General features: G+C 38.5%; 1 protein-coding gene across 5 annotated transcripts in view; it reads right to left on the reverse strand.

Moving 5' to 3' along the window:
* Positions 1–23,532, reverse strand: part of LOC129718547 (tyrosine-protein phosphatase 99A-like) — a 295,684-nt gene that overhangs the window by 103,989 nt on the left and 168,163 nt on the right. For all 5 annotated transcript variants that reach the window (XM_055669421.1, XM_055669417.1, XM_055669420.1 and 2 more), the window contains exon 6: positions 2,747–2,928. In XM_055669421.1, the coding sequence (XP_055525396.1) occupies positions 2,747–2,928 (182 nt within the window). The remainder of the gene's footprint in view (positions 1–2,746; positions 2,929–23,532) is intronic.

The raw sequence follows: 23,532 nt of genomic DNA on the forward strand, positions 1-23,532 counted from the left end.
ATATTCATCAAATACGTAACGCTTGATGGAATTTTGAAGATCTATACAAGAGAAAAGGAGGTCGAAAATAGTTGTTTTTGGTCTACGTTATCAGTGGACGTTCCCTTATTAATTGATAAGTATAGCAAAAATTAAAAATTTGAAATGACTAAAAATTTTATTTTAAGAATATTCAAATTGAATAAAAAATTTAAAAATACTTAAAAATTTCTAAAAATAAAAAAAAAACAGTTCAGAAATATACTGATACAATGATCAATATTTACGTTTACGTTTGACTGCAATTACGTTAAAAACTTCAGGATATAGTTTTTTGTAAGCAAGACGTTTTTTTGACTTTTAGGGGAATGAGTCAAAATAAAATTATTCATATTCATTCGAAACCCACAAAATATTTATGTAAAACAAATGAATTTTTTTGTCTGATTCGATTATATATTGGATTAGATTATGTACAGTGAAGCATGCAAAGCGATTCATAACAAGGGAGAGGAAATGAATTCCAACGTAGTTTTCTTAGTGCATATAACAAAAACTGTTTTTGTACGGATTCGATTCTATTGGAATGGACGTCTTGATAAGGCAACCAAACAACACTACAGTATTCTAAAATAGATCTAACATAAGTAACAAAGAGACTACGGGTCTACGAAATGATAACTGAACGTTTTTATAAAACTTAACATACCGTTGGCCCTATTGATGACCGTATTGTAGTGATGAATGAATGTTAATTTAGAATCCATAATTACTTCTAAATCTCTAATATGATAACACCTTTCTACAATTTGATGTCCAAGAGTGCAACTGGAATGTTCAGGATTTCTTTTTCCTTGTGTAGGATATAGGATATACGATATTGCGATTTTTACGCTGAGATCAAGAAGACTTTTTTTACACCAAAAACCTCTTGTTAGAATTGTTAGATGTCTGATTTGTTTCTTATTTTCATGTACAGTTTCATGTCAACGGCATATATCACTACTTTGTGACGATGCAACGCAAGGGTAACGTCATCAACAAATAAAATGAAGAGTAAAGGGCCTAAATGGGAGCCTTGTGGAACTCCAGATGTCACTTTAATTGGTACAGAAACGTGTCCCTTAAACCTAACCGTTTATGTCCTATTTGTGGGATAAGATTCAATCCATCTAAGTAGGCCTGACTCAAATCCCAGTTTTTTAAATTTGAACATAAGCATGGAAATATCTACTCTGTCAAAAGCTTTACTATAATCCGTGTATAGAATTTCCACGAAGTTACCTCTGTCCATAGACGCAAGAGAGAAGTCAACAATTTCAAGTAAGTTAGTAGCCGTCGACCTTCCTTTGTAAAAACCATATTGGTTACACGCTATGCGGTTCTTTACCTGATTAAATATTTTTTGGTTTACGATAGCTTCAAAAAGTTTGGGGATACATGATATCATTGCAATGCCACGGTTATTTTTGCACGGTTTGAAAAAAAAAAAACTCGCAAACTTGTTGCAGATTAGCTTTGAGTCAGTACTGGCAAAGTCTTCATATTGCATGCGAGATGGGAAGTTATTAGACTAATTTTATCGTTTGCAAATTCAAAAAACTGTTTTGGGTCTGACTTAATGTTATTTTTTACCCTTGTGTTGTAGCTCTCACACGCTATAGATATTTTAGTATTCAGTTCATCACATATGTTCAAATATTTGTCCAAATTTCCTTGGTCTTTAAGTTTTTTGTAAGTTCTATGAGCTTTTTGTTTCCTATTCTTTAAATTTTTAGTTTCTCTTGTATACTAAATGGGATCTTTTGAGTTAGTCATTTTCTTTTTTTGATTTTGGTACAGTTGAGTCTATAACACCGCACAGTGATGATATCTGTTTCATTTTTTAGAAGTGATTGCCAGTCGATGTCAGTTAATTTACGATTAATTAGCTCAAAATTTGCTTTAGTGAAGTCATATTTATATTCAGGCTCATGATCAGAGGGTCGTGATCTCGGCAGTATGAAATTTTTCATTTTTCCATAGGGGATATTCTTCTTTGTCAACACTAAAATTACCGTGCCAATTGGTGAATAAAAAGTCTAAAAAACAGTTTTGCTCATTCCGGATTGAGTTGACCTGATGTAATCCAAGTTGACTAAATCCGTCAAAAATAAATTGCAGAGTTTCGTTCTCTCCTACTACAGGAAGTAGAAGCGATTCATTATCATCACTTTATTTTTAGACGTTATGCTTTTGTGGCCATCATTAAAAGACAAGGAGGGTTTTTGACGATTACTCTTTTACCACTGAGTGAGGGGTGGTTCAGCAGGCACCAAAGATGGGAGTTTTTCATAGTGACCTTATGTGAACCATTCCTCAATGTTTTGAGCCTAATCTGAGAAAATTGTTAACATGAGAGGCGCACACTTGACCCATATGTATGCGCTAGTCTGGTTTAACAAGTGGTAAAGTCGGCATGTAAAAAGGTCACACCTCTAGGTGGAATAATTTGTGCTCTCTTATCAAAATTTATTTTAATTCGGTAATTTTACACGATTTTTCAGAACACAGATGCATTTTGATGAAATAAACAATAATGCGTCCGCTTTTTTTTTCAACCGATGGAGACGCATTGAATTTGTTAGTATGTAGTAAAAATTATTTCAAACTGAATCAATTTTCAGCATGCTTTGTAATTATTTTTGAATCATAGTAAAGCAATTTTCAAACAAATCGTTAGTAGTAAAAGTTTGTGTATCATTATAGGAAAAAAAACTTCACTCACCTTCCCTCAGCGTCACAAAGTAGTACGATTCCTTGGACGGCACGCTGTGGCCGAGCTCGTTAACGGCGATCACCCGGAAGCTGTACACGGTGAACGGTTCTAGTCCGGTTACCTGGTAGGATGCTTTACTGCTCTTGGTGTAGATCGGTTCCACCCGATCCCAGTCGCCGTTTTCGCCAACCCTGGGTGAAAAAAAAGCAACACAAAGACACAAAGAAGTTAGAGTGCCGTAATATGGTACAGGTTTTCGGTTCAGGATCGGGATATCATTTAGCGACAATTTATGAAGCAAGAAAGAAGCCGTTCCAGCCGCCGAAAGCTATCCGTACACAAGAGCATGTGTGCGTGGGTGGTATTTTTTCCTTGCAAAGCCAGGCAAGTGGAAAAGAAATATTATTTTACTCTAAAGTTAGAAACCTTCCCCCGATGCACGTACGGGGGTTGGATATCTTGCGCCATCCGAGAATCGGTGTGTTCACGGGGGTGTGTGAACCATAAAAAAGCGGAGGAAAGGGTGAAAATATGTGTGGTGCTTCTATCCCTGTATATTGTCACCGTAAAAGTCGATGTCGACTCGCGTTGTCGTGTTGTCGAAAGTCATCCTAAAAGCATCCCCGCCGGCTACGGTGATGATGACAACGACGACGTTTGCAGGTTTTACCGTGCGTTTCTTCGCATCAGCATCGGGGTTGCATTCGGCAGCCATGTCCCATGTGTCGCGACCACGAGGTGACTGCAAAATGCAACCCAAAATAAATTCTCTTCAAGAAGAATGAATTCGGAGGCGGACAGCTGCTGAGCCAAGAGAGAGGGGCACGTTTGAGGAAAACTTGTACTAGCGGGCATGCTGATGTACGGTGGCTGGTGATAAAATGTACCAACATTTGGGTTTTTCGGGATGTCGCAATATTTCGGCGTAGGAAATTCTTTAAGCCAATTGCTGTGACGGAAACAACTGTGCTAGATTTTGTCTGAGAACCCCTATTAAATATGGGGGATTATGATGTCGCGGTTGTCGGAAGCAGAATTCAGAGTCTTGCTGTGATGTTATGAGTTCAAGCCCCAATCTTCTACCCTTCAGATTTATCACTTCTAGAGATGTGATATCTTGGTCTGTTCTTCGAAAAAATCTAACGTTTGAATTATCCGCTAGCACGAAGGCGTTAAAGTTACCGAATCGTGCATGAACAAAGGTAGAAAATGTAAGCAGTACAGCTGGTAATTAACCCATATTGCGCAGAAATGCACAATTTTGAAAAACGAACGCTCTCAAATGTGAGATTTAATTCAAAGGCATGTCGATATAAATGTCGGATCGAAAACGCTCTGGTTGAGCTTCGGATCAGTAAAATGATTTTAAAATTATTGCTATTTTGTTGAAGGGTTACTATGTCTGAAATTTATAACCAGTCCGCTATTTATTTGCCAACTTGCCAACATTGTATGTTTTCAGAAGAATCCTATACATACAAATCGTCCAGCTCAAAACGCCGGAGGGAGTATGAGGTGGGACAATCATTATCATCAGAACAACATTATCGAACCAGTTTAGGTTTAGTGTGAACGGATGGCTTTTGATGAATTTCATTTCAATGGCAACGAGTTTTTATATCTGCAACTTTACTGGTGTTGCAGTGATGGTTCCACGCAGAAAAATAAAATTCTGCGTTTGATGGTCGGCTCATGGATATTTAGTGCTGGAAATCGAAGAAGAATAATGTTGTTGAAGTGTGGATGAGGATCAATTCAGAATGGTATCAAATTAGTGAGTGATAATCTTAAAAGAATTTTCGATATGAAGAGGAAGGATAACATGAAAGAGGAAAGGAATATAAGACTCTTTCTTTAGGTCTTTTGTTACTAAAAATTCGATAAAAGTTTTCAATAAAATTCATAAAATGGTAATAAATTATACCACATGTTGAAATGCCGAAACAATAATAGAAACAACATGCCATCATTAAGATATTTTTTATAATAGATTATTATAATTCGAGTTTTAAATACAGCCCCTGATATATAGTTGAGGGTTTCCAGCCACAGGGAAAACCACACCTATAAAATCAGCATCCGAAGGGGGAATGCCAAGCAGTTCCACACAACCGTAATTGGAATTTAAGGATGTTTAGGCCACAATTTACAAGGCTAGAAAATGTCTACACCGAAATTAAAGAGGAAGAGATAGAGAGGAAGAGACTACTTCAGCGCTAACCAAGTGGTCCCGCAGTTAAGATGGTAAACAGCAAGTCTAGAGAAGCAGGGGTATGAGCCCGACAAGATGGGAGAATTGCGGGAACTAACGCTCGAGAAATGTTAGAGGAACCTTTATGAAATAATTAAATAAATTAAAAACCAGATTTTTTTAAATTCCATTTTTTTAAAACTAAAAACTAGTTGGTATTGATATATTCCAATAACCAATAGATAACATTATTTTTGTGTCAAATATCAATATTTTTCAAACATAAGAGAAAATTCACTTATAGTGGACCCCTTTTCTTTATTTACCTATAGTGGACCACCCGTCAGATCAACTCGATTTCTCTTAACATAAATCGGAATTTATAAATGTTTATGATGCAGATTGGCTGGAAAAGATGTTTTCCAATAGAAGGTTTTTGAAAATCCTTCGAGTTTTCGCAAAAATTGAGTTAATAGTAGGGTAAATCAACCTAAGATGGACCCCTTTCCTATAGTGGACCACCCGCCAGATTAACTAAAATTTGGCGAAAACTTGAGGGATTTTCAACTAACTTCCATTGGTAAACATCTTTTCCAGCCAGCCTGCATCACAAACATTTATAAATTCCGACTCATGTCAAGAGAAATTTGGTTAATCTGACGAGTGGTCCACTACAGCTTAATAAAGTCCACTATAGGTTAACTTACCCTATATCCTGAATGTTTCGAAGCTCTAGTACCACATAAATAATAAATTTCTCCAGGATTTTCAAAATTGAGTTTTTATTATACACTGGGCGAGCAATGAAAAACTTGGTTGAGGAAAATTTCTTCGCCATTTTCTTCGTGATAGAACAATACAAATCAGTGTCGTGAAAATCGCGTTGGAGAAAAATCCTGCTATAAAGGTGAAGAAAAAAAAATCCTGCTACCTCTGGGATAGCTAAACAATGAAACTTGAAACTTTTACTTAAAATATGTTGCAACACTGGAATAGGGTAAATTAACGTATAGTGAAGCCCTCTGCTTAGTAAACCTATAGTGGACCATCCCTCAAATTTTCGCATAAATTGAGGTAATCTGAGGTTGAATTTCTCCATCCTGAACATTTACCTAGAAATTTAATACTACCTCGAATTGTATCGATAAACATATGAAGGTGAAATTCGATTCTTTCCTCAAATTATAAATTCATAAGGAAAATTAAGCTATAGTGAATACCTCGTCAAATGAACTCAATTTTTCTTAACATAAATCGGAACCTATAAATGTTTATCGTGACTCTAATGCAGTGGGAAGGTTACAGCGAGAATTGATTAGGGTAAAACTAGTATCAATGGACCACGTCAATTAGTGAACCACTGGTCAGATTGAGTTCAATTCCCCCCTTAAATCGTGGCCTGTGGATCAATTCCTCCAGTGACCACTCTGACGAAAAACTGTTTATTCTCTTGATATAGGGTATATTAATCTATAGTGGACCCCTTACCGACAGTAGACCACCAGCCAGATTACCTGAAACTATGCGAAAACTCGAGGGACTTTCAGAAAACTTCCATCGGGAAACATCTTGTCCAACCAGTCTGCATTACAAACATTGAATAAATTCCGATTTCTATTAAGAGAAATTGAGTTACCGGGCGGTCCACTGAAGGTTAATAAAGCATAGGGGTCCACTTTAGGTTAAATTACCCTAGATTGTAATTTACAAATGTTTCTTGTAGCTTGAGCTAATCTGACGAGTGGTCCATTATAGGTTAACTTAACCTACCTTGGATGGACCACTTCTTTCAGTAGTGGACCACTGTCACGAAAAACTGTTTATTCTCTTGATATAGGGTAAAACTACATTGGATGGACCACGTTTTTTAGCAGACAACTGGACAGATTAACTCAATTTATGCAAAAATATGAGGGATTTCCAGAAAACTTCCGTTGTGCAACATTTTATCCAGCCAATCTGCACCAGAAACACGAGTAAACATTTGTAAATTCTGTTTTATTTAAAGGAGAATAAAAAGCTCTTCGTCAGGGTGGTCCACTGAAGGAACTGGTCCATCCAAGGTATTTTTACCCTATATCAAGAGAATAAACAGTTTTTCGTGCGCATGGTCCACTAAAAAAAAAAGGTTCATCCAAGGTAGTTTGAATCAACCTATGATGGATCGTCAGATTAACTCAATTTGTGCGTAAACTCGAGGCTTTTTCAGAAAACTGCATAATCTGCATATGAATTACGGAAAACATTCAAAAATTCCGATTTTTTGGTAAGAGAAATTATAAATATTGTGATGAAGTTATAGATAGTTTTACCCTGAGCAATTCTCGCTGCATCCATCCCACTGGTGGCCTTCAAAAAAGTATATTTTTGCGTCCTAATTATTGAAGGTAGTGAGAAAATGAAAATCAGCATGTAAAAAATAAAAAAACCATTAGGTTTGCTCGCCTATTCTGGTAAATTAACCTATAGTGAACTCCTTTCTTTCATTAACCTATCGTGGACCACCCATCAGATTAACTCAATTTCCTTCGGCATCTATAGATGTTCATCATGTAGGCTCGCTGAATAAGATGTTTGCCGATGGATGTTTTCTAAAGCCCCCTCGAGTTTTCACATAAATTAACACTTACGTACCTGACGCCTCCAGAGCAGAAATAACAAAAATTTGTTACCCGGCATTCCGCAAGATCTCAACCGAAATTGAACCAAGCCTTTTCAACAGATCACAAAGTTATCATAGCTATTGGAACAGTAGGGGACATTTCGAAATTTTTCGTAGTTCCGGATTTATTAAGGGAAACCGTGGGACACTTTATACGTGCTGTTCACAGAAAGTTCAATGATTAATTCAAGAAAAATAGGGTAGTAAAAATTTCAAGAATTTCTCACAATACAAATTAAAAAAAAACCCTTGGTGCCCGAGGGGTTTATCAATGTGAACTAAACAAAGACACAAACATTTCCTTTTTGAAAGACCACGTGTCACCAGTGGGATGCTTTCAGCAAGAATTGCTCCCTTCTAAGTGCCGGCACTGTGCACATTGTGCCAGGAATTGGATGTGGCAGGGAAAAAATGATAGGGTTTTTCAATCGGAATCTGGTCTTCGAGAAAGTTTGGTCTGGTGGTACGAGTGGGGTTTCAGTATGGATGCTAAAATTAATTAGCGGTTTGGACGCTATGATGTTAATTAGTCTTCTCTCTTACATACTAGAGCTTTGCAGTGTCTGACAAAAATGTAGACTTTAAAATTTTAAGAAACTTTGAAAAAGACTCAAGTTTCATGTACCCTTAAACGTATTATTCATGTCTGCCACCAGCTAACGTCAGCACGGACATAATTGTCCCCCAGTCGCACATCGGCAATATGCAACACGCAACAGCTGCATTCTTGGTATCTGCTTTCATCCGACACTAAAAATCGAAAAAAAAATTAAACCTTCGTTTTTCCACTAACTTATGGTAAATACATTGAAGTTTGATGTTGAAGGTATATATCCGTTCTTGCACAACCTATTAAACCAAAGTTCACAAAACGATATGCTCATTCGATTCCCACTATTATGGGTCACTCTTTGAGTAGCATTGGAGCATTGGCACATAGCTCCTAGTATTAAGAGCCAGACAATTTTTTTTTGTTTCAAAGATAGAGACATTCCTTTTAAGAGTAATTCCGACAGGTTTACATCGAGAGGAAGGCTAGGATATTATAAAGACCCTGAATCAATTTTGATTATACATTTTTATAATATTTTGCTCAGGCTTTTTTAAAGCTTTTGTTCTTCTCATGCTTTGAATATTAATTTGTTTTGACAATAGGGGCCCCATAACTCCATCGAAAAGTGCACGCACAGAAGTCCAATATAAAAGGCAAGAGTACGATTCCCGATACAGTCACCTGTTTTTTCGGGTTAGATTTTCAGTCGACTGCCTTAGAGCATAAGCATAATTAATAACTGTGAAAATGCTGAATGCACGTTGAGCAAGCGTTTATAAAGTCAAGTAGACTAAATTCCCACAATGAGTACAGTTATCAAAGTTTACCTACAGAGTTAGTATTGACTTTGAAGCAAGATCATGAAAACTCAGGAACTCAGGACCAGTTTCTACACTACCTAAAATGCCGTTACATAAATATATTAAAGAGTTATACTAATTAGTGCAGCGGTTTCGCATAACAGAGAAATATTGTTCAGGTTCACGAAATCTCAATCTGACTATCAAAAGTTATCCACATACGTTTAAAACCAATACAAAATGTAAACTGGCCCATAATACTGGTTGACCCATAATACTGGGATGACTGTACTTATATGAATGAGATTAATTTTTTGTACATTCGTATTGCGATTCAAACCGTGAGAATTAGAAATAAAAGCGGAGCCAGTTAGAAGGTAGCTTTGAAATAAATGTCATGCATAGTATGAAATGTTTCGTACATTAGTATTCCTACATACGAAATAAATTTTTTTTAATTGAATAAATTTGCAATTGCATTCATCAGACTTTTTCGAAGCTATTACATGTATTTAGAAGAGCATGACGAAAAGTTTTCATTAAACTGGAACTTTTATTTGAAACCGCTGCAAATGCGCAGTAGTATGATATTGCTCATAATTCGATGATACTGTGTATAACCAGCAGTATATACGAAAGTAATCCGATTCCAAACAGAAAAGTTCGATACGTTCTACTAGCAAAAAAGCACAACGTTAAATTCTAAAAAAAGACGATTATAGTTTGACGTTATAGCAGCATTTCAAATTTCACACTCATGTTTGCCACTAGTTGAAGCTAGCACCAGCAGAATTTTTCACCAGTCGCACATCGGCAATATGCAACACGCAATAGTTGCACTCTTGGTATCAGCTTCTCTTCAGCTGTTTTTCGTTAATAACGAATGTATCTTCAAGAGAAAAAAAATCGGGGGGCCAAGTTTATTGGCTAAATCGGGGTGGAACCTTGATGCCTAACATTCGTGACTAGTTTTTTTCGCCTACATGCTAAAGGCTTTGCAGATCTCGATTAAATGATTTTATAAAACTTTAAAGAAGACACATTTTTATTTCATGAATTTAGGAAATATACGATTTTTTTGGAAAAGTTCAAAATTTTCAAGTTTTTTGTTAGAATTATGTTGTTCAAAACCAAACGAAAACAGCGCAATTTCCTGATTTAACATTCTCAAACTTTACAATTGTTAGCAAAATGTGATTTTTGATCAAGAATGCAAACAATTTCTTTTGAAAATTTCAAATGTCCTGATATTCTTTTGGATAATTTGAATTTGAATGCAGCCATGAATTCGATATATATAATTATCGAAAGGATGGCTTTGCGGGTACTTTTGTAAGTTATGGAAATTTTTGTGTTATTATTCATTTTTTTTAGCTTTCTTCAAACCCTTAGGTTTTTTATATTAAAGTATATTTTATTTTTTTGTGTAAATATTTTAATTTTAGGTAGTGAATGTAGGAATTAAGGTAGAAACAGGAATGAACTAAAAAGTAGGATATTAGAAGTTTTGAAAAATGGAGTTCAGCAAAAAAACTACTCCAGTGGATCAAATTGAATTTATTATTGTTTGGTTACAACCATCATTTACCTTTGGAAGGCAAGTGCATAATCAAGTGCATACTTGACTGTTTTTACTGGCTCGGATGTCGATAGCAGTCTGTGAAAAACATCTTCCTTACAAACCGACAAAATTCTGTTCTCGGAGCTTACGGAGGTTTTTGTTATTCTGTTTTGGTGCCTCTTCTGAAATCAGGTTATGATATGGGTATTTATTTTTATTTGGACTCATCACTGCGACCAGAATCATACCAGGTATTACGCAGGTATTTTTTGTAGATTACACCCCGTTAGGCATATAGACGCGAGGCATACGGACGCGAGGCATAGTACGCTAGGCATAATGGACGGCAGGCATACGGACACGAGGCAAATGGACGTGAGGCCGAATAGACGCAAGGCCGAATGGACGCGAGGCCGAATGGACGCGAGGCCGAATGGACGCGAGGCCGAATGGACGCGAGGCCGAATGGACGCGAGGCCGAATGGATACAAGGCCGAAAGGACACAAGGCCAAGGGGAAGTGATGTGGAATATGTTATTGTCGTCATCATCTACACAGCATTCGATAACATGTATTTCGCTTCAAAGTGTCATTTAGAAAGCAATACACTCGCGGCCTTCGGCCGACTCGCTGTTCGAGCGAATGCTGTCCTTACTCGCTACCGCTCGTTCGGACTTAATAAAGGGAAGAAAACTCTGTTTGAGTAGACCTAGCAAACCAGTAAATCAGTCGTTTGGGTGCGAGAGGCCGCCGCTTCCGACGGCGGGTCGGCGGCCGGCTCGGATTGCGGAAACCACGGCGGCTTAGTGCCGCCTCGTTTCCTTGCCCTCGATTATGCGTCTTCGCCGCATGATTTCAAGAAAGGTATTATACCCAACTTAAACTCTGTAGGAATATAATAACACCTGAACTACATTATTGGATCTCATGCGATCGTACAACATCGCATTCGGCCTCGCGTCCATTCGCCTTGCGTCCATTCGGCCTTGCGTCCATTCGGCCTTGGGTCCATTCGGCCTCGCGTCCATTAGGCCTCGCGTCCGTTATGCCTTTTGGCAGTATGCCTCGTATCCATTATGCCTCGCATCCATTATGCCTCGCGTCTGTATGCCTAGCATACTATGTCTAACATCCATATGCCTCGTGTCCCGTCCCCTTTTTTGTAGTCCACTTTTCAGATTATTGGCAGTATTTCTATGAAGACTCTATTTCCTTCTTGTTAACACAATTATTTCCTTTTTGTTGACTCAATTACAATTCCCCGGAGATGACTTTTTCAATATCAATTCTGCGAAGAGGAAGGATTCTTATCTAATAGTCGTTCCTCTTGATTATCAGAAGGACGGTCACATGTATCTTTTTGGAAATATTGCTCTTCTACTGATGAATTCTTAACTCCACATGGGTACAGGAATGGTATAGCCAATTCGGCTTTCAACGGACACAGTTGGAATGACGAATCACAAAATTGAATTCTTTGCATTTTGTATGCCTCTGGCGTGAAATGCACACGATGTGACACTTTTTGTGCGTTCATACCGAAGTCCAAGCTTCGTGCAGTGAGCTGGTTACAAGTACGGGTGCAAAGCCAGCTTAGCGTCTTACAGTGACGCGTAAATAAATTAATTCGCAACACTATCCTCCTTTGGGAGAATGATGAAATGAAATGGCAGTAGGGTAACGGGGGTATTTTGGCCCACATGCATATTTTGGCCCACCCGGTAACATTCCACACATTTTATCTGATAAATTCAATTAATATTAGTAAACTATGCATGCAACATTGAATAACACACCTAAAAATCATACTACACTATAATTTGCGGCGAAAAACTGGCTCTAGATAGTGTTATTTTGGAATTAGTTCATACATGTTCAACTTAAAGCCAAGAGGAAGTGGTAATATACAAGTCAACGTCCGGAGGCTATTGTAATAAATATGTATGCTTTTGAAACAATTCGTTGTTGTAGTAACATCAATAAAATGTCATAGAAACAGTTTGTATACTCTAACGTGTTGGAAAAAGTTGAAAAAGTGGTTAAACGCATGGCCGTAATATGTTTGCCTCTTTCTGAAGCAAACATATTTTGGCCTAGCCAAGTTTTGAAACCTTTTTGATTACCGTTCGGCCGTTGCACGTGAACAAAGAAGCAGCTTGGGACAACTTACAGGTAATTACTTCTCGATTTATAACATTTAACGATATAAAATTCGAAGAGAATACCTGTCAAACCGCTATAAGTCAAATCATTTCATTTTTAGATGCCTAAAATTTACGAAAATTCATAGCAGAAGGATGTTCTCCTCAAACCCACTATAATTGCTCTACAAAAAACCGATGATGATCTTAAATATAATAAGTCCGAGCTATTTCCATACAAGTTTGTAGATATAAAGGTGGGACAAAGTAAAAATTTGGTGGACCAAAATTGGGTTTTTAGTACTTCGTAGAAATTTTGATATTTCTAGCATATATTTCATTATATTTCATTGTTGAACGGTGTATTTAAAAATAGACACTTAGCTTTTAACAATGGTAGAATAGAATAGGTGTTTGTTTTTCCCAAAGCTGGCCAAAATACCCCCGTTACCCTATTCTTTGTAAAATGTTTGTTTTGTTACGAAATTTTTTTTTTGAATATATTTTAGTTGACAATAATTTGTTGATCCTAGGGTTTTAATGGAGTTTTAAATTGGAATTATTGTATTCGGTATTTAAGGTGAAACGGTGTTGTAGTCACAAACGGCTGATTGCGAGCCACCACTTCAAAACTTCAGAAACACGAGACACAGAAATAGATAATGCGTTCCCCGTGAAAACCGAGTCTTGTGCCTTTGTATTTGTGGGTTTCAACACCGTTTCGTCTTTTTTTCAATAAAGTTTTGTTCATCCAGCAAAAATATTGTTTGGCTTAATGTATTTTTTTATTGATTAAAACTGAAGTTATGTGAAAACCAATGTTTGCTATAGAGGTCGAGAATAATTATTATAGATTGATATTTATTTCTAAACATATTCATTGTGCTGTTTGTGTTTTTTTTAATATTAATATTAATGATTATTTAGTATTCAATTATTATGTGAATATATGTTTTGAAATATTTCAACCCTTTTCTTGAGAACCGATCGCCCAATCGTCTTGTTGTCATAGAATGAATTGTATAATATTGGTTATAAAGTTCAATAAACTTGTGGTTTTTGCTGGCAAACCACGGACGAATTAAGAAAAACGTGTTTTTTTCTAATATTATAAATTTTACGAACTTGAATTCAAAATGACTCGAGAAACGATGCATTCAGAATGATACCGGCTAAGAGTTTTTTGAATTAAAATGTCTGAATTTTTTAAAATCATTCGAGTACAAATATTTTGAAGAATGTCGAAATAAGAACTTAAAAAAAAATCTTCCATAAAAAAATTGATCTTTCTTCCTGGACTTTTTTAACCTCATTTTTCTTAAAAGAACTTTTTTCTTTAAATTGAAATTTAGTGCTTACTTTCAATGTTTTTAGTCAAAAAAAGTTTTTTTACGATATATATATTTTTTTATGAGGCAATATTAATCAAAGTGCGAGTTATTTCCTGATTTAGATGCTTATTATTTTGTGAAACTTCGTGATAATTGTGCTACTTACGTGATTACCTGATAGTGGAACGCATTCCTTGTTACTATCGACACGAGTGGAAAGTCAAGTTTCGTTCACAAACAGGCGGTAAAGGCGAAAATCGACGATGGAGCATCTTCGCAATGCCTGTGCGAACAACATCTCTGAAGCTGCTGATCTGGTAAAGTGTCAAGGTTTCTGCAAATCGACATTTCATATCGCCTGCTCTAAACTAAACCCCTCATTGGGGGCAGAGATAAAGTCCAATTCGGCCGTTTTCTGGATGTGTCAAGCATGCAGAAAACTTATGGGTAATGCTAGTTTTCGTGACGCTCTTAGTAATGCGAACGACGGATATCAAAACATACTGGGGGAGCAAACTAAAATGTACTAAAGAGCTGAAAAGTGAAATAAGAAACAACGCTAATATTTCCTTTGTCCTTTGACTCCACTGTCTTCCCAGCCTGCTAATGCCCCTGATGGAAGACCTCCCAAACGTCCCCGCATTTTATTTGATTCATGCAAAGACGAAGCAAACTCGTCGCGCATCTTTTGTGGAGACAAAGTGCCTGTACCTGGTATGCCCCTTCCGATCGTCCCAATCGTACCGCGAGTGCAGAAATTCTGGCTGTTTCTGTCTAGATTTTCGCCACACGCCACTGTGGATTAAATAACTAGACTAGTTCAGCAGGATCTCGAAATTGATGGCCCTGTCGAAGGGATCAAACTGGTTAGAAGAGATGCCGATCTGAATCGCATGTCTTTCGTATCATTCAAGGTAGGAATTGATATTCGTTTCAAAGAAAAAGCAATGCAGCCCTCGAGCTGGCAACAGGGAATTTACTTCCGCGAATTTGTGAACTACACTGGTATACAAACATTTCGTCCCGACGCTAGAGACAATGACTCCGACCCGGATAACTCCCTCACTCCGCTTGGCAGCCAGCAGTCCAGACAATGAACTGACCACGCATCTGTCTGTAGCTGAAAGTAGAATTGAACATAACGAAATTGTAACGAATGAAATTTTAGACGAAAACGCATCCTTTACACATTCACATTCGACGGAACATAATTCCCCTGTAAAAAAGAGAATGTTAGATATTTATTATCAAAACATGAACAGCGTAAAAGGAAGCGAAAGACAGAAAACTATATATATGTCATCAATTGAACTAGACATAGACGTGGACGCATTTTGTGAAACTAACCTGGACCAGTCTGCGTTGGACTTATCATTGTTTCAGCCCTGTTTTACTGTTTTTCGCTGCGACAGAGACATCTCCAATAGTGATAAACAATCTGGAGGAGGTGTTCTAATTGCCGTCCACAATCGCCTTGTAAGCACCGAACACGCAAAAGCTGAAAAGAACGAAGCAATTTGCGTAAAATTATCAACAGTCAATGGAGTCGTTTGGTCTATTCATTGATTCTATTTTCGAGTGCGCTGGCGCTGGTGACGAAATAATTGTTGTTGGTGATCTGAACCTGCCGAATTTAAAATGGAATCAATCTTACTGTGATTCAAATAACTATTTTTACTTACCCGATCAAGTCAGCTCACAGCGCGAAATAGCCGTTGTTGATGGTTTTCTATCGGCTGGCCTAATGCAAATTTGCAATCTTCCAAACAATAACAACTGTTTCGTTGACTTGATATTTACTACCGATACTGGCATCTGTCAACTATCATTAACGGATCCATTGATAAGGAACGAAACTCATCATAATGCGATGTTAGTAACCGTCAGAGCAAGTGAAACGGACGAATGCGAATCGGGGGTGTTCAAAAAGCATTTGAACTTACAAGCAATGGATATCGATAGCGTGCGGAGTGAATTTGCGAACGTTATATGGGACGATACTTTCATATCACAGGAAGAATTTCAACTCAACGCGGAATTTTATCAACCACGAGCGGCAAATATGTGTAACTTTTGAAGTAGAATACTTCTCTCAGGAAGTTCGGCTACATAGGGATGTGAAATGAAAATCTAAAACCGAAAAAAGTGAAAAATATGTCCAATTTCAAATGCTAATAAATCGGTTAGTATTCGATGAATTTCCTTCGTTCTTGCAGCAATAGATTGGAAAATCTTCTAAGATTCTTCCCAAAATAAGATAATTGTAATTTTATTATTCACACTATTGTACTATTGAAAATAGTCAAGCCTTGTCAAAACGAAAAATTCGACCTCTGATTGGTCGTTATATGCTTGCTTCCCAAGCACGGTCGACAGAATCATATATCTTGCAAAACATGCTATTTGGCCTATATAAGAGCCTGTTTCAGCCGGAGCCGCTCATAATAGTTCTAGACAGCGACAACAGCAGTCGTCCTTCCTTAGCAGCAGCACTAGCCCTGTGGTAGGTCACCACGTCTCAGGAGCAGCGCGGTTTTTCTCAGCGTGTGTCGCCAGACAGCCATTATTCCCCCTGTGTTGGGGCAGCATGATGATTGCCATCAGGAAATCCAATTTCGGAAATCAAAATACCTTTTTAAGGCAAATAAACAAGTCATTGAAAGTTCATAATTTTTGTCAACGCAAGCAAGCATTCTGTGTTGCATCCTAGCAAATCAAATTTGTCGCACCCGTCTAATTTACTGAATGTGAAATAGCTTCCACAGTGCATGTTGTCCGTGTATCTTATTTCCCCCAATGTTAGGGCAGCTCAAAGGTTGTAATTAGCAACCGATTTTGAACCGCAACATGCTTTTTTCAAGGTAAATAAAAAAATAATTGAAGGTTAATAATTTTCTGGCATCAACACAAGCAGACATTCTGTGCGGGATGCAATCAAATTCTGTTGTAGTTGTCTAATTTTTACTTTCACTTTATTTAGTAAACCCCCCACTGTAGGGGCAGCGCAAAGGCTGCGATCAGCATAACCGACATTGAATAATAAACTGCCCTGTTAGAACGCATTCACAAAAGCAGTTAGTTCGACTATGCAGAGCTAATATGAAATCGATTTAATCAATCAGTATTAACAGAATTTCGTCGTCTCCCAGCTGCCAAGTTGCAACATGATGCAACACGCAACAGCCAGCAAACGAAATCGCTTGATGTTACAAACCGCAATAAGATACGGGTTAAAACCGTTGCGTGTGTGAGAGCATCATCGGTGTTTATTCGCTGGATACACTATCTACTGTCTACTGAACGCAATAATCTGCTTACATGCGACACGGGGACGGGAACATTTTCTTCAACCAAGCTGCACAACACGACACAAAACATGTTATTTTGCTGCTTCAATGAGAGTGCTATCGGTCCGGCTCGACAAGAAATCATTTTTGTGCATCCGTGCTACGAAACTGAGGAAAAACTTTAGAAACTAAAAAAAGAGGTGGAGCTTATCAAATGATCGCTCTGAGCCGGAATGAAGTCACACATATTTTTCAAGTTATATCATTCCACCACGTACGAAAAATAATTCATTCCTATTTTCATCCCTATATAAGAGCCTGTTTTAGTCGAAGCCGCTCATAATAGTTCTGAACAGCGACGACAGCAGTCCTCCCTTAGCAGCAGCGGGAGCGAGCAGTGGGTACCATCGATAGCGGATAGCGGCCACAACTGTGGCATGGCTACGGATAGCGTTGCAGTTGCTCAGCAGTTGGGCCAGCGTATAGCGGCCACAACTGTGGCATGGCTATGCATAGCGTAGCTGTTGCAGGGGGTATATCAGCATCGATAGTAGCAGGGTCAGTTGATGCAACGACACTCCCTTCACTAAAATGCTGTTTCAGTGTGGTAGCGGGAAGCATCAGCAGCAGGATTGCATGAAGTGAATACATCAGCCAGCAACTTTCTCTAAGGCCTCTGCCATAGTAGAGCGAATCGGTTCGCGTCGCTTTTCGCGTCTATTATGGCAGAGGCCTATAGGGAAAGTTGTATTATTTTGTTCAGAAGAATAGTATTGTCGGTAATACTACAGAGATGCGATTGCGTAAATCCGATTTTGAATTGAACAATTGTTCTTTTGAGAACAAATAAAACACTTATTTGAAGAGTTAATAGCTTTTGGTACCAATAGCAGTATAGTGACAGCCTCAGCGGTAGATGCAGATGCAGCCGGTACTTCCCTGAGGCCAATGTAAAGGTAAATGGGAGCAGCACGGCGAAACAGTTCGGGTTATGCTTAAACGCGCGTCATTTTTCGTTCTTGATATTCCCCACATGAAACGACGCGCTTTCGTATGATAGCGGTGGTATTAGCGGTAGATGCATTTGCCAACACTTCCTCCAGTAAAGCCGTGTCTAGTTTTCAATGTGATAACACCTTTCTCATTGTGTTGACCGTGCGCCTTAGTCCTCACTATCAAGGTAACACAGAGATGTAAGATAAACACTACATCCTATGATAAAATGATCAATTGTCCTTATAAGGACAACAAATGAATTAATGAAGATTTAATTTTGAATTAGAATACTTCTCTCAGGAAGTTCAGCTACATAGGGATGTGAAATGAAAATCTAAAACTGAAAAAAGTGAGAAAAATTTCAAATGCTAATAAATCGGTTAGTTTTCGATGGATTTCCTTCGTTTTTGCAGCAATCGATTAGAAAACCTTCTAAGATTCCTACCAAATGCATGAAATTGCAATTTTATCATTCGAACCATTGTACTATTGAAAACTCTTAAGCCTTGTCAAAACACAAAATTCGACCTCTGATTGGTCGTTATACCGCGCTTTCCCAAGCACGGTCGGCAGAGTTATGGACCTACTAAATTGGGAATGCATCATTTGGCCTATATAAGAGCTTCATCAGATAATAAACAAACATTTCATCGGATATTAAATTGAACAAGTGAAATTTGAAGAACACAAATGATTATTTGAAGAGTTAATATTTTCTCGTTTTGCGCTATAATCCAAAGTTAATTATCTTCATCTACATGCATACTCTGATTATTATTACGTGTTTGCGTCGCTTAGTGTTTGGCTACGGTCATGCAGAACGCAAATAACGGCGCGATGCGATTCGGCAAGACGAAATCTGTTGAAATGTATAGCTCTACTTTGCCTTAAAAAGAGCTGTACATTTCACCACGGTAAGGCGAATCACATCGCGTTGTCATTCGCGTTCTGCATAACTGTAGCCTTTGATCCGTTCCAGTTCAATGATGTCGTATTTAATGTGCATATTACAATTCGGCAGCACTTTAACTGCTCATTTGCGCAAAATTTTAAAAATATGCAATAAACTTCATTCAAAATATCAAACAAAGTGAAATTACAATACTGCCAATGAACGGTCAACGTTTCTTTACTAGAAAAAATGACTGCCATGCAAGCAGCCGGGTTATCTTTCTTGTAAAAGTATTCTACTTCAACCTTGCGGTCGTGGCTTTGCATACAACCTTCTTGTGATTTTTACAACCATTAGACGTTTTGAACATTGATTGGTACGAAGTGGCCGTCGAGCATGCAACTGACTAAAACTCATTGCTGTTTTATTTCACTGTTTTTGATATATTTTCTCGTCACGCTCTAATCGTGACAAAACAACGAAGATTTTTGCATAAATATCCTGAATGGTTCACGCCTGCGCTTGTTAACCTAATGAAAGAGAAAAGGAGTGCTTTGAAACGCATGCGTCGCTCAGCGTCTCATGAAAATGTATCAAAGTACAAAGAAGTACTGCGAATGTTTAAAGCAGTTCACAGGGAAGCGTATCAGGTGAATATGTCCGATATTCAAAACAGCTTGAAAAGTGACCCAAAATCGTTCTGGAAATTCATAAAAGGCAGGAGAAAGAATTCTGGTGTTCCAAAAATCGTGAAATACAATGGTGTCACTTCTACTGATGCTCAATCATCGACGGATCTCTTTGCGGCGTATTTTAAAAGCGTGTTTACCAAGAATACTGGTGAAAATTGTGAACGGATGTTTAATGACGGAGTAACATATCAGTTGTCACACATTAGCGTAGAGAATGGTATTCGAGAACTAGACACGAAAAAGTCCACTGGCCCAGACCAACTATCGAACCAAATTCTGAAACAGTTCCAGCAGGAATTTGTGTTACCTCTTACATGGTTATTTAACTCCTCGCTTGCTTCCGGTCGTTTTCCGTCAATTTGGAAAATTTCGCAAATTACGCCGGTGCACAAAAATAGGTCACGCTATGATGTAGAAAATTATCGTGGGATTGCAATACAATTAGCTGTCCCGAAGCTCTTCGAATCACTAGTGTATAAAAAGCTTTATGAAACAATCGCTCATCAGATTTCTCCAGTGCAGCATGGGTTTTTGAAAAAGAAGTCCGTCGTTACAAACCTTTGTGAGTTTACCACATTGGTTACGGACTACATCTCCAAAGGGTTTAAAGTTGATTGTATTTATACAGACATGAGCAAAGCCTTCGATGCTGTTAGTATTGATAGTATATTAAGGGCAGTAACAAATGCAGGGATTCGTGGCTCACTCTACAGTTGGCTCAAGTCGTATCTTGAACGTAGAGTGCAGTTCGTGAAGATCCGGGGAAGTAGATCGAACTCGTTTATTGTCCAGTCAGGAGTACCACAAGGCAGTCATCTAGGCTCATTGCTGTTCGTGCTTTTGATGAATAAACTGCCTGAAGTGATCGGCCACGCAATCGTTTTGATTTACGCAGATGATGTGAAATTGTTCCTACCTATCAAACATAATGACGACTGCCGAAGATTGCAGAGCGACTTAGTGATTTTCGGAAGATTTTGTGTTAGTTGCGGACTACATGTGAACGCGAGCAAATGCTCAGTACTGACATTTACTAGTAAAGCTCACCCCGTATTGCACAATTATACTTATTCAGATAATGTTGTACCACGTGTTGAATATGTTCGTTATTTAGGCGTAACCTTCGACTGTACACTGTCTTTCACAAAACACATTGACAATGTAATCGTGGATAGCTTGAAACTTTTCTCGCTCGTCAGGAGGTATAGCCAGGACCTTGATGATCCTCATGCAATACTAGCAATCTACAAAGGACTTTTTTTTTTTTTTTTTTTTTTTCACATAACATTTATTTGACACGGCACAAATACAATTTAATGTTTAACGGCGCCAATTATATCTGATGACTTAAAAACTAAAGCAAATTTTTTATCCTCGCTGCCGACTACGAGCTGAAATTAAGTCTAACTTAAAACTAGCATGGGATTTCCAATCAGTGTTTTGTTGTTCAATGGTCGTCTGATAATCGTCGAATGGCATGTATGGATTCGTTCTGCTGAGCCACGATGTCTTGAGTTGGGACAGAGGCTCGTAGTCCTTGGGTCCTGGTTCTGTTGTGCGGGGTCTGGTTGCTGGTTTTGTGCTTAAGGTTCAAACGTGTTCTTGTCGTTTTGTTGGGTGTAGACGGAGGGGAACGGGACTAGACTGGGGCGTGGATGGATTTCAGGAAAACGTATATAAGGGACATGTAGGATAGGTCACGGCTCGCCAAGACATCACGAACAGGAACAGCCGGCTGTCTACCCTCGGCCTGCAGGGAAGCTATTAATTTAGACCTGGCGTCACGGTGTACAGGGCATGACCAAACCACATGCTCTATGTCGTGATAACCTTCACCACAGGCACAGATACCACTTTCCCCGAGCCCAACACGACGGAGGAGCGCGTCAAATCTATAGTGATTGGACATAAGCCGGGACATCACGCAAATGAAATCCCGACCTACATCCAACCCCTTGAACCACGGGTTCGTCGATACTTTGGGGATTATGGAATGTAACCACCTTCCCAATTCCCCTCTGGTCCAAGCATTTTGCCAACTGATGATCGTATTCTGACGTACAAGTGCGAAAAATTCATTAAAGGCAATTGGTCTTTCATAAATATCACCGTTTGTTGCGCCCACCTTAGCCAAAGAGTCCGCTTTCTCATTACCCGGTATCGAGCAGTGAGAAGGGACCCACGCTAAGGTAATCTGAGTAGATTTTTCGGATAAAGCACTCAGATGTTCCCGTATTTTCCCCAGGAAATACGGAGAGTGCTTAACATCTTTCATCGATCGGAGAGCCTCAATGGAACTGAGACTGTCCGTAAAGATGAAATAATGGTCCGTGGGCATTTTTTCGATAATCCCTAGGGTGTACTGAATTGCAGCTAATTCTGCGACGTAAACAGAAGCAGGATTATCGAGCTTATGGGAGACGGTTAAATTGTTATTGAAGATACCGAAGCCAGTGGACCCATCAAGAAGTGATCCGTCAGTGTAGTACATATTGTCGCAGTTGATGTTTCGATATTTATTGGAAAAAATTTTAGGGATCTGCTGCACGCGTAAATGATCCGGGATTCCACGAGTTTCTTCTATCATGGATGTATCGAAAAACACAGTAGAATCAGAAGTATTTGATAAGTCGACACGATTTGGAATATTCGAAGAAGGGTTAATATTTTGGGACATGTGATTGAAATACAATGTCATAAAACGGGTTTGAGAATTAAGTTCGATTAGCCTTTCAAAATTTTCAATCACGGGACGGTTCAAGACCTCACATTTGATTAGAATACGAGAAGACAGGCTCCAGAAGCGGTTTTTCAATGGTAGTACTCCAGCTAAAACCTCCAAACTCATCGTATGGGTCGACTGCATGCAACCTAAGGCGATACGCAAACAACGATATTGTATTCGCTCCAGTTTGATCAAATGTGTGTTTGCTGCGGAGCGGAAGCAGAAACACCCGTATTCAATAACAGACAATATCGTTGTTTGGTAAAGCCTTATAAGGTCTCCTGGATGGGCTCCCCACCATTGTCCGGTTATTGTACGAAGAAAATTCACTCTTTGTTGACATTTTTTCATCAGATACCTCACGTGACAACCCCAGGTGCCTTTAGAGTCGAACCAGACACCAAGATATTTGTGTACCAAAACCTGAGAAATCGTTTTACCCATTAATTGTGTTTGAAGCTGAGCAGGTTCATGCTTCCTAGAAAAAACTACTATCTCAGTCTTCTCCGGAGAGAATTCGATACCTAGCTGTAAAGCCCAAGCAGACAAATTGTCCAAGGTATCTTGCAATGGTCCTTGCAAATCGGCAGCTTTGGCTCCTGTAACAGAGATTACACTGTCGTCTGCAAGTTGTCTTATCGTGCATGAATTTGCCAGACATTCGTCGATGTCATTTACATAAAAGTTGTAAAGAAGGGGGCTTAAACATGAGCCCTGGGGAAGACCCATGTAGCTAATGCGAAAAGTTGCCAAATCGCCATGCGTAAAATGCATGTGCTTTTCGGACAACAAGTTGTGCAAAAAATTGTTCAAAATTGGAGAAAATCCTTGTCGGTGAAGTTTACCCGAAAGAATGTCAATAGAAACGGAATCAAAAGCCCCCTTAATGTCCAAGAACGCAGACGCCATTTGTTCTTTACGAGCATACGCCAGCTGAATATCTGTTGAAAGCAACGCAAGACAA

The sequence above is a fragment of the Wyeomyia smithii genome, chromosome 1 (assembly GCF_029784165.1).
Source record: "Wyeomyia smithii strain HCP4-BCI-WySm-NY-G18 chromosome 1, ASM2978416v1, whole genome shotgun sequence".
Lineage (NCBI taxonomy): Eukaryota > Metazoa > Arthropoda > Insecta > Diptera > Culicidae > Wyeomyia > Wyeomyia smithii.